This window comes from Alosa pseudoharengus, unplaced genomic scaffold, assembly GCF_046254945.1.
Source record: "Alosa pseudoharengus isolate Yale_2024_CS ecotype anadromous, Long Island Sound unplaced genomic scaffold, YU_APseudo_1.1 YU_APseudo_1.1_scf_19, whole genome shotgun sequence".
In the NCBI taxonomy this organism is placed as follows: Eukaryota; Metazoa; Chordata; class Actinopteri; order Clupeiformes; family Clupeidae; genus Alosa; species Alosa pseudoharengus.
The window spans coordinates 28802698-28815197 of record NW_027468657.1 but is presented as its reverse complement, the minus strand read 5'-3'; the positions used below and the strand labels follow the sequence as shown (position 1 = coordinate 28815197).

Genomic DNA, 12500 nt, shown 5'->3' with positions numbered 1-12500 from the left:
GCATTACAGACAGCATTACAGACAGCATTACAGACAGACAGACACACAGACGGACAGACAGACAGCACTACATATCTAGATGGGCAGACCGTGCTGCACTCAGAAGAGGGGGATCACTCTCACAAGGTGGGACTGGGGAAAGGATGTTGGATAGAGAACCTTCAGACCAGTGGAGAGGAGGAGGAGGAGGAGGATGAGAGGAGGAAGAGGAGGAGGAGGCGGCGGCAGATCTGAGTGTTTGTGAGGTCAAAGAGACGAGCGCCGGGGTCTTCACCCCTTTGAGTTAAGAGGCAAGGAGCTTAGATCACATCACAGACAGGAGGTGTGTGTGTGTGTGTGTGTGTGTGTGTGTGTGTGTGTGTGAGGGGGATGGAGAGCATACAGGGAGAAGATGGGGAAGGAGTGGAGAGTGAGCAGGAGAGGCACAGACGCGTTGCAGAGGGAGATGAAAGTACGTCTTGGCATGGAGTGATTTGGAAAGTAGAGCAGAGCTGGTTGCCTTCTCTCTTGCGCTGCATTTGCTTCAACTTCACTGCCATAATATTTCCTTCTCTCTCTATGTCTGTCTCTCTGTCTTTCTCTCTGTCTGTCTCTCTCTCTCTCTCGCTTGCTCTTGTATGTAGGTGTAAACAGGTCTTGAGTCACGACAGCTTAAGTGCTCAGAAATGTTCAGCTTTATGGGCTGATGATGAAATTCTGTTCAGAGCCCAAACATACTCTCTCTCTCTCATACACACACTTACTTAATTCCCATTCCCCAATCTCACACGCTCACACACAGTCTCTCGCATGCACCTATACCGTGACCATAACATGCGGCACAGTCTTATTTATAGTTCAGTTACAAAACAACCATTACACAAGCCATCTCACACACACACCTCTGTAGCCTGATATCTCACGGAGACACACTGTCAAGTGCAGCAAGTGTTATCCATGTCAAGAGCACGCTTCATCTCTCAACCAGTCCTGTTTGGGAGACACTCGGTCAGAGACGCCCCGGGTCCTTGTCTGCATTGTCTGGAGTGAGTGGCCACTCGTATCTATGCTTTCTGTCTCTCTCTCTCTCTCTCTCTCCCTCTCTGTGCTTTCTGTCTCTCTCTCTCTCTCTCTCTCCCTCTCTGTGCTTTCTGTCTCTCTCTCTCTCTCTCCCTCTCTGTGCTTTTTGTCTCTCTCTCTCTCTCTCTCTGTAAGAGTCACGCCTCTTGATATTTGTATGTCTAGTGTGATCATGATGTGATCTGTATGTGTGTGTGTGTGTATGTGTATATGTCTAGTGTGATCATGATGTGATATGTGTGTGTGTGTGTGTGTATATATGTGTATATATATATATGTGTGTGTGTGTGTATATATGTGTATATATATATGTGTGTGTGTGTGTGTGTATGTATATATGTTTGTGTGTGTGTGAGGGAAGGATGGCAAGGTATTGGGAGGCGACGGCAGCCGTCATAGCCGCAGGCGGCCCTCCGCTATATTAGAGCCATCCATCAGCTTTACTCGTCCGCTGACAGACATGAGAGGATAATCAAGCCCAAATAACGTCTCTGCAATGGGGGACGCGACACCTCACACACACACATACACATACACACACACACACACACACACACACACCCCACACGCAAACATACCACCTCCACATCCCTTTCAATAAACCACACTAATAAAGATTATTGTTGCACTCTTAAGAATCTGCCGTAAAAAGGCAATTAGATGTGTGTGTCGGGAAATATTACCACGCTCCCCGCTAGCTACATATGGGCCCAGTAAAGGTTTTTATGGCCCTCTATATGACAGTTGCGGGGCCATATAAAACTCCCTACAGTATCACACATGCAGTCTTGTGGGATGCATGCATGTGATGCAGCCTCAAACATATTTACAGCAAATAGAAAGAGTGTGATGCGCTCGTTCATAAGTGTAGCCCTCTGACACCAACCTACGAAAAGCACTTTAGCGATGTCTCACAACCTTGTTCATTTCTGGATGCAGATGGACTTTTTGCTGAGGTTTGGCTGACCCTCTCGCTTCGTCGCCACCGAGTGCATTAGATTGGGAGCGTGGCTTGGGTTAGATTAGGAAATGTGGAGTCGTTGGCGCAGTGACTCGGATGACATTTTGCGGTGAAATCTGTGCTGCAGTGCTTTTGGGTCCCGGTGATAACCGGAGACCTGTGCTGTGCTTTTTATGGCCATTCAGGGAGGGGGATTTAGGGGGGGGGGCGGGTGAGGGCAGAGCAGAGCAGAGCAGGAAGTGTTGAATAATTCAGCGCCCCCTGTCTGTGCACGTTAGCGTCAGCAGGGCAAACCCCTCAAGACTGCCAAAGCGGCACACACACATGCACGCACGCGTACCAACACACACATGGACACTACACACACACTCTCTCACACACACACACACACAAACAAACAAACAAACACTAACCCTTAAACCCCCCCCTCTCACAATAACCTGTGTGCGCACGCACGCATGAACACACACACACACACACAACACACACACACACACACACACACACACACACACACACACAGAGTGTGTGAATTATTCAGTGTGAGTGTGTGGGCTGTTGCTGAGGCAGCAGGTGACCCAGCAGGGCTGACTCTGCCGTGAGTCCACAGGAGAGAGCCTTTACAGTCTCAAAGCAACTCTTAAACACACACACACACACACACACACACACACACACACACACACACACAGTCACACACACCCTCAGAACAACCTTCCATATGGAAACAAAGCACTGCCGCATTTTGTTTCTTTTTTCTGCCTCCCGTCTGTTCCCAGACCTCTGCTGAGAAATCAAATCAAGGCAATTAGCAAGTTAATTAATCAAGAAGAACACGAACACCCAAGGACCCTTGCAAACTTGAAACCCATGTTTCATTTTATCCCACACTTGCTTCACGCACACACACACACACACACACACACACACACACACACACTCTCACTCTCACTCAACCACAAGCGCAAACTGATCCCTCCTCTCTCCCCAGCTGCCCGTGCTGTGGTGTTGACTTCCTCTCTGACCTCCACCTCTCCCGTGTCCCCTCTTCTGTTCCGCAGGTGGAGCCGGAGGCGACGGAGACGGCCCAGGAGGTGCTGGCACGCGCCGCCGCCAAGGGCCTGCTGGACGGCATCCAGACCGACCCGCCGCCCAAGAAGGAAAGGCGTGCCCGGCAGCACCACCCCCACCACCGGCCCGGCGGCCCAGCCAACCAGGGCCGCTCCTCCCACCCCCACCCCCACCCGCGGCCTCACGGCTCCGTGAGCAGCCAGTCGCGCGTCTCCGACTTCCTTGCCCGCCAGACGAAGGCGAGCCACTCGGCGCCCGCGGTGGGGAATCACGGCAGCAAGAGCGCGCTGGCCTCCGGAGGTGAGCTGATGACGTGTCCCTCCCCCCGCCCCGCTCTCTGACGCCCGCTTTACGTCTCTCGCTCTCTCTTCCTCCCGGCCAATGGGAATAGCCGCTGCTTTTCTGTTGCGTCCTTCAAAGGCACTGATCTATTAAATGAGCCAACTGTTGGAGGCTTGAGCGCATGAAGGATGGGCCCTTTCCTTGGGCACCAAATTGAAGTACAATGTGAAGGAATATTAATGTTCTCGGAGCCCGTGTGAAATCCGCGTGGAACCGGATCATTAATGATGCAATGACTCATGTGACATTGAGCATTCCTAAGATCCTCTCCTTAGATCCGCGCCTGAGGCAAGACGAACCGTAAGATGTAACGTCTGCTCTTAAGCAAGCGGTAATGGGATGCTAGTGTGTGGGTGTTCTCAGTCCTGAGATTAGTGCCCAAGTGTAGATGGAGGAAGGGAAATTTGATATAGTCCGCTGACTAGAATGCTTATTTAAAGTACATCTTAGTAAAATGTCAGTGGGTGTCTCTTGTTATTCCTTGTGTGATCAGTGCTCAAATGAAGGCAGGACAACATCATATTTAAAGGTGCAGATATTCTAGACCTGTACACGTTTTGTCGAGCTTCTAGTAGTCTATTCTGAGTGCACACTCAAAAAGTCGGGGGTTTATACATAGCCCTGTCTTTAATGGAAAACAAAGTGGCTTGGACCAAGCCGATCGATACGCTGGTCTGGGGCCACAGAAAGGAGGAAATGTAAATTTCATTGGCTCTTGAGTTCAAATATCAAATATCAGCAGAATTATGGACCTGCACCTTTAAATGTTTAAATGATTTATAGTCAGTGGTAATAGAATACCATAGTGTGAGTCTCTCTCTCTCTCTCTCTCTCTTTCAGGTAAAATCAAACTCCCGTCCCAGCAGCGGCAGCCTAAAAGTGTCCAACCCAACAGAGGCTCGTCTGGGCCCATGGTGTCCAGCTCCCCACGCAAGCCCATGGGCCGCACCACCAGCACCACAGCCTCCTCCAACACCTCCTCCAACATCTCCTCCAACACCTCCTCAAACATCTTCTCAAAGATCTCCTCCAACACCTCCTCAAACATCTCCTCCATCACCTCCTCCAACACCTCCTCAAACATCTCTTCCATCACCTCCTCCAAAATCTCCTTCAATACCTCCTCCAACACCTCCACCACAAACACCTCCACCTTCACCATCCACCCCAACCGCCTCCTTGCTCTTCCCGCTCCCCCTGCTCCCCCTATGGCCACTGTCCCGCCCAAAGGTCGTCAGGAGGTGCTACGGCCCATGGCGCTGTTGCTGCCCCCGGCCATCTTCCCCGGCTGCCCGCCGGCCCTCCACAAGCTCCCGTCGCGCCAGAGCCGCACGCCGCCGCCGATGCGCTCCAACCCGGCGCTGTCCAACCCAGCGCTCTCCAATCCAGCGCTGTCCCTCCTGCAGTGGAAGAGCAGCCACCCGTCCATCCCCGCCTCACGCTCCAGTGGCTCCATCCAGGGCATGTACATCCACCCACGCCCCTGGCTCTGAGACTGACACCTTACCCTGTGTGTGTGTGTGTGTGTGTGTGTGTGTGAACTTGCACATGTACACACACACACACACACACACACACTCATCTGCATTTTGGCTTCGACACGCATATGCACACACATATGTACGCTCATGCACATGATTCAGAAACCCACACACACACACACACACACACACACACACACACACACACACACACACACAGGGTAACATGTATGTATGTAGCCTTGTTTGTGACTCTGATCCAATTTCACAGCCTTATGCACACAGATAGACAAACACATATGCACATACTGATGAGAAAATATGTAAAAAAGAAAGAAAAAAACGAAAAAAAAAACATTGACCAATGCACTCATACAAAACAACATAAAAAGAAACATGGATATTTAGAGAGCATGCCAGTCGATTTTGTAAGCAAATCCATTACCATGCAGTATAATTTAGAACACATTGATTTTTACTGTTTTCTGAGGATATATTTAGATGCCAAACAATATAAAATGCTTTTCTGTCAAGAGCCCTTTGTCTTTCCTAATGACCGAATGAAGTGTCTTCGTACTGACCTTGTCTGCACATCTGATTTTATTTCTGTGGTTTATGAAGAAATACTGCCTGGCGGTAGTTTAATTTTATACAGCCATTCAATAACTCCCAAATCTAACATTTCCATCAGAGTGCAATTAAATCTTTGAGATATACTTGTCTTTAAATGCCTTTATTCTCACAATGGATTACATTACTATGGTGTAAAAATGAGCAATAACAGAAGAAATGTCAATGTTTTTTTTTTCTTTTTCATATTTTCCTTTGTTTCAGCTGGTCAGTTTGTGAATAAATTGAGCTTAGTTTGGTTGTAGAAATCACATTCATATTTTTTTTTCTCTTAACATACAGGGAGGTTTAAAAGGTGCTTAGACGCGGTAGATAGGAGCTTGCTCTGAATTGGTGAGTGAGGTTGCTCTCCTATAACTGGAGGGGGTGTGGGGGCTAGTCTCCCCCACAGACAGCTGCATTAGACTGTGTGTGTTTGTGTGTCTGTGTATGTGTGAGATGATGGTGACTCCTTTCGAGGGGTGTGTGGAGGTGAATAGTGACAAATGCGCACACCTTTAAATCTTTACACACACATATGCTGTACGATTCCTCTTCCTGCTGTTCCCATATTCAGATATATCAAACATATCAATCAATGCCATTCCACGTTGAATCACAGCGCTGTGAATAGTCTCGGAGCTTCCCTCATCCGAACAGAAAGACTGCAAAAGGGACACAATTGTTCTGCTTTTATGCTTGTTCCTATAGAATAGTCGGTCATTCCTAGTTAGTACAGCGTGAATCATAGCTCTGAGGCGTGTTGGAACGCCTTGATCTTGCCTGTGTAGACTTTAGCTTTTTGCTCTCAGCGCGTTTCAACCTCGGTGACATAGTATTAACACAGACAGACACACACACACTCTCTCTCTCTCTCTCTCTCTCTCACACACACACACACACATTTATATATATATATTTTAACATGAAGGTGCGCTCCTGCCTGCGTTGACACACAGTATGGCACAAGTAAATGAGGGCACACTGCAGCGCTGGCCCTTGTCCTGCGTCTCAAGAACACACACACACACACACACACACCGAGAGAAATCCCACAAGTTCTGGAAAAAGGAAACGGCCACAGGACAGAGTGGTGGAGAGTGACTTTGACTTTGCCGCTGGTCAGAACAGTTGCGCTGCATAGAAGTTCTGGCCGGTCTACAATCCATTGTTCCAGAAACGTCCACGTGGGGCCCTTGGTTTTTGTTCATCGTTTTTTCCTCTCGTTCGTTGGGGGCGGGCGCGTGTTGGACTTTGGAGCGTGGCTAAAAGACGGGGCATGCTTCAGGCAGCGCGCTGACCACGTGAAGAGGCCAAAGGTGAAAGGCTGTGGAGTAACGGCACCGTGTGGCAGCTTGTTTTTCTTTTCCTTTTTTTTTAAATTCTTTCACTTTTCTCTCCTTTTTTTGTAGTAGTAGTAGTAGTTGTCACTCTCAGGGCTGCACAGTCATTTGTTAGTAAGATTATATACATTTAACAGTTTCACATGTGTGTGAGTCCTCATATTTCATCCCCATATTTCAAACCCCCCCCCCCCCACTCCGGTCGCGGCTGTGCTGATGGTGGATGGACTGGGCTGGCCAGTGGGCCGCGGTCCAGCCTGTCCTCCTCCCGTCATTGGTTGGGCAGCTCGGGGCTGGGCTTCTTCTGTTTGAGAGTGTCTATGAGGGACTGGACGCCGCGCTTGACGCTGGTGGTGACGCGGCGGGTCACGGAGCCGGGCGGCGGCGGCGAGGAGCAGCCTGCCCTCTGCGTGGGGGAGCGCGCCACCAGACACTTCTGATAACGCAGCTGCCAAGAGAGGAGAAAGCAGGCAAGAGGAGGTGAGGAGGAGAAGGGTCAATGACACAGTCGGAAAGGATGGGTAGGGTTGCTAACGGCAACATGATAACAGACTGTATTGTGTGATATACTAAATATTATACATTTACTGATAAGAGTTTGGTTCCAAAACGCTATATCTCCATTTTTAAAAACATTAAAAAGTCATGTAATTTAATTGTGTATTTCAGGTAATATCAATAACATTTCAGTTGTGTTGTTTTAATTGGGTAAAGATAAATCACACAACAATACCCAACTACAGTTCTATTGAAATTACTTGGGAATGAAAATGTAAAAAAAATATTTATGAAAATTCATTCAAATAGAGGATATAGCGTTTTTGGAACAGACCTCTTCAATATTAGTGTGTCCATAGCACATACTGCAGACAAGGTATACGGCATCAGCTTATTTTAAGCCTCTTGGGCAAAAGCATTTTTGTGTCATTGGTGGAGGTGGGTGTGTATGGGGTCGCTTGGCTGTTGCTCACTCACCACACAGGCAGACTGGACGGCCTCGGACACACACGCGGCGTTGGGATCGCACCAGAACACGTGGCACTGGAAGTGCTGGTTGCCCGTGTCCATGATGAAGGCGAAGGTGTGCACGTCACGGCCCACGCCCATGAAGGACAGGAAACGCACGCGGCATTCCACCAGCACCTCCTCTTCCTCTTCCTCTTCCTGGAAGGTCAAAGGAAAGGGCCGTCAGAAACAACACCAAACTACCTGCTGCTTTACTTTCTAAGGCAATTAAAGCTTAATCAACTCATATTGAGTTGAGAATCATAACGATTTAGGCTGAGGATTTACCAATAGAAATTAAAGTGTGTGGCTAGCCTTAGCTAACCCATAGGCATTCTATTCATATCCATAGATATCAGACCCAAATTGACATCTCTAGCAGTGATCTCTAGAAGGAATGGAGTTTATTTTTGCTGTTGTTCCTGCTCAGCCTTGCAGTACTCCAACATACACAAACATGACTGATAAAAGTGAGCATCTACCACCCTACGCATTCTTGGCATCCGATCCTATACATTCCATATGCAGTTGCTAGCTTTAATCTTAGGGTGGCCTAGTTCTCTTGCCCATGCTTTTTTTTCCTCGAAGGCAACTGCCATACTCTCTATTAAGCGCTGACCAGGGGAATGGGTATTTGCTCTCGAGCCCCACCTGGTTCAAAGTGTTTGCCAGCTCCTTTTGAAGTGCAACCTCTTTTTTTTGGGGGGAGATGGATGGATGTCGGGGGAGATGAAAGGAGGCATGCGAGACTACCTTCTCTTTGATGACGCTCACGGTAGCGTCCTCCACATTGAGGATGACGGGCGTCCAGTCCTCTTTCCCAGTCGAGGAGAGCAGGGTGTCGATGGCCCCATTAATCATGTCCATACCTGAGCAGGAGTGAGAGAGAGAGAGAGAAATGGAGACTGAGAACAACATCACTTGCACTTTATGATGAGGATTCACCCAGGGCAGATAAAGGTATGCATGTAATTTGGGGGGGGGGGGGGATGTATGATGTAAATAGAGCCTATGCTTAATATGTGTAACTAAGGCATTATGCATTGTGTGTGTGTGTGTGTGTGTTTCTTACCTATGGGCCGGATAGCGGATGTTGTTCCCAGGTAGAGCACATGGAACTTCTGTTCCTGTTCTGTCTTTGGTGTGGGGAATTCTACTGAGAGAACAGAAACATCAGAGAACAGCTCACTCATGAAGGATCTAGATCACCATCTGTAACTCTTACACACACATACCGTACACACAAACATACACATTCTCAAATTCTTAAAAGTCACTTGGCGAACCCAGTGCAACTGCCAGGTGCTCTGTATAAGTTCATATTTATGTAAATTCGCAGAAATATAGGCCTTTCACTAAACTTTAGTAACAAAGGAAAACAGCTGTTTGGTGACAGCAAAGCCGCAAAGCTGTTTTGTGTGTGTGGGTGTGTGCGTGCGAGCGAGTGAGTGAGTGAGTGTAAGAGAGAAAGAAAGTGAGTGATTGTGTGTTTGTGTGTGTGTGTGAAAAAAGTGCTTTTAAAAATCCTAAAATGTGTGTAGCAGCGCTAGTTCAGCAGCACACCCTCTGCCGGGAGGGGAGGAAGGAATGAAAACACCGGATTAAACAAGTGTCTTCTGTAGGAGAGGAGAGCAGAGGAGAGGAGAGAGGGAGAAAGAGAATGATAGCGCCTGGCATACACCCATACAGCGAGGTCGATGGAGCTTGCCATTTTTTTTAATTTCCCATAATTCCTTTGATCCCCCGGCAGGGGTGGTGGTTTGGCCGCGCAGCCCGGCACTGTAAAGCTGTCTTAATTGGCTTTTAATGAGGCCGGTCGTGCCTGCGTGCTAAATGCTAATATCGGCCTTTTTCCCTACACTTCGTGTCGAGTTGGCCCGACTCAGCAGAAAACTGCCTCGCGACTTAAATTATCAAAGAAGATAACGAGAAAGAGGAGGAAATAAACAATCATAATATCAATAAAGAATAACACAACAAAGCAAATGAATAAACATACCAAAAAAAAAGAGAAATTCATATTTTTGGGATGCTGGGGAAAAAGAGATGAAGGAATCGCATAAACACGCCTGATGAAGGAGTCATAAACGCATGAGAACTGTGCTGAGGTCAGCAGTCTGTGGCGCTGTAAGCAGACGCTCTTCTGCACTGCGAGATAACAAAGGAGTCAAGCGCTTATTTATGTACGTGTTCCCGCGCACTGCAGCCCCGGAGCACAGAGAGAGAGAGAGAGAGAGAGCGCCACTGACCAAACAAAAATGTGTCCGAATCATGGACATAAAGTCTCGCAAATGAAAAGGGTTGTGTGTGTGTTTGTGTGTGGTTGTGGGGGGTGGGGGGGGGGGGGGGGCAAAGTGTTACTGGAAATAATGAAACATGACTAGACAGCCCAGACAGCTCCCATGCTGGGAGATGCTGCTGGCTTTGAGATTAGAATGTGAAGGGATGTGTGTACATGTGTGTGTGTGAGAGAGAGGCCATGTATGTATGTGTGTTTGACAGAGAGAGACAGACAGACAGAAAGAGGATGGGTGCTGGTGTTTTCCTACCTTGGAGGGGTACGTCAGTGCTGGAGTTGGAGGAGCTGCCTGCTACAGCTTTGGCATTCTTCCTTTCAGCCATAATCTGGTGAGGAGCAGGAGACTTTAACTTTTGTTTTACAAACAGAAATCGACATCTTGTTTTGACATGAATATTTTGAGATACAGAGTACATGGATGGTCTTTGCCTTCTAAATGGTCTTCTGAAGACCACCATTTCTTTGACATTGTGTTACAGTATCTTCGCCTGGGCTGACGTAAAACAGTCACTGGGGTAAAGACCAGCCCGCAGCGGTCAGTCAGAAACCACGGGTGCACCATGAAACACAAGCACACACATCCTTTAATTTAAGAATCAAATGTGCTCACTCTTTCAAGCCAACTCTCTCCCTCTCTGTCCTACTGTTTGCTTTGCTCTCCTGCTCTCTCCTTTACACTCTACTTTTCACTTTTTCTCCCTATCTTTCTTCCGCACTCTCACTGTTCTCTCTCTTACTTTTTCTCTCTGTTCCTTCTAATTTCCCTCCCTCTTTATCTCTCTCTATTCTCTCTTTCCTCCCACTCACTCTCTCTGTCCCTCTCTCTGCTCTCTCCCTCTCTTACTTTCTCTCCCTCCCTCTCTCCTTTCCCCCTCCCTCTCTCTCTCTCTCTCTCTCTCTCTCTCTCCCTGTCTCAGCACACTGCAGTAGATGAGTGGTGGTAGGGGCTGAATGCTCTGCGGCAGCTCCAGTGTGTGTGGCTGGGCCTCTGTCGCCGGGCTGTTGATTAATAGTGAAGGCTTAGATCAGATCAGGCCTGTCGTTAATCAAAGGCTTTTGTGGCCAGTTCTGATGATGCTGCACTCGCGCACTATGGGATGGCACATTGTAACGTCCACACCATCCAGGCCGCCCTGACCAGTGTGGAGGCCTGATCGCAGGTGCATTGCATGTACACACACACGCACACACACACACACACAAGGTTTCTTACGAAAATTTGGTCACACAGCCTACCTCAGGCTAAATGACAGTTCCTATGACTTCACATGAAAAACACACACACACACACACACATATTTTCTCACTCTGTCACACTCACTCATTCTCTCCCTCTCTTTCACACACACACACACACACACACACACACACACACACACACACACACACACACACACACACACACAACAGCCTAAGCTGCTTCTCTGAACCCCATCTGAGCCTCTTAAGGATGAGCCAAATTTTTGTTATCTTCTCCTGACGCAGGCATTCGCTCACTCTAACGCAAACACACACACACAAACACACACACACACACACACACAAACACACACACACACACACACAAACAGGCAGTCTTAAAATAGATTCAGGGCTTTTAAAATCCCAGCATATGTTATTCTGAATATGCTAATTCCCAATGAGCAGCGCAACAAAGCGCACCACCCTGCTGCCACAGAAGGCCCCCACACAAACGGGGCTGCCGAATGTTTCCTGGCAAAATTTTCATAAAAAAAAACCAAACACAAAAACAGAAGGTTAAGCCTCCTGTCTACGCGCCGCACCCAACACAATGTTTACACGAACTCGGGAGATTACGGCAGTTCAAAGCATGCGCCTCTGCAATCGATACCCAGGCCATCGGCGGATATTTCATGAATGATCCGGAGCACAGGCCAAACACAGACAGGAGCTTTACGGGGGTGAGTCAGTGTGAGTTGGCCCACGCAATCTCGCTGTGGAGCTGCCGAACGGGAGTCTGGTAAGATGAGATCCAAAGGCCTTTTTCCCATCCACCACTACTACAACAACAGAAGCACACAACACACACACACACACACACACACACACACACACAAACTCCTCAATCACACAACCAACCCATCTCCTACCCAGCCTGGCGGCACTTCTGTAAAGTGAGCGTGGCGTGCCTGAGTAGATGGGGGCGGGCGTGTGCATGGATGACTGAGAGTTGAATTGCTAGCCTGGAGGCGGCCATGGTTAATGTCTAATGGATTGGGCCGTGTCTAATCACAACCGTCTCATTTTCTTTCGCTGTCTCCAGGCGACTGTTTGACATACATGTACATTCCCAAAAATATGACCGCCAT

At 48.3% G+C, this 12500-nt stretch overlaps 2 protein-coding genes across 6 annotated transcripts in view; one reads left to right on the top strand and one right to left on the bottom strand.

Moving 5' to 3' along the window:
* Positions 1–4926, top strand: part of LOC143132938 (putative methyltransferase NSUN7) — a 31079-nt gene extending 26153 nt beyond the window's left edge. Inside the window, exons 11-12 of the mRNA XM_076292766.1 lie at positions 3082–3391; positions 4274–4926. Coding sequence (XP_076148881.1) covers positions 3082–3391; positions 4274–4926 — 963 coding nt within the window. The remainder of the gene's footprint in view (positions 1–3081; positions 3392–4273) is intronic.
* Positions 4927–7055: 2129 nt separating this feature from the next.
* The window catches only part of apbb2a (amyloid beta (A4) precursor protein-binding, family B, member 2a), a 38235-nt gene continuing 32790 nt past the window's right edge, over positions 7056–12500 (bottom strand). Inside the window, exons 10-14 of one of the 5 annotated variants that reach the window (XM_076292206.1) lie at positions 10421–10496; positions 8944–9027; positions 8625–8740; positions 7842–8030; positions 7056–7314 (exon numbers count right to left, since the gene is read on the bottom strand). In XM_076292206.1, the coding sequence (XP_076148321.1) occupies positions 7138–7314; positions 7842–8030; positions 8625–8740; positions 8944–9027; positions 10421–10496 (642 nt within the window). In that variant the 3' untranslated portion in view covers positions 7056–7137. The remainder of the gene's footprint in view (positions 7315–7841; positions 8031–8624; positions 8741–8943; positions 9028–10420; positions 10497–12500) is intronic. The other 4 variants (XM_076292210.1, XM_076292208.1, XM_076292207.1 and 1 more) reach the window with 4 other exon arrangements.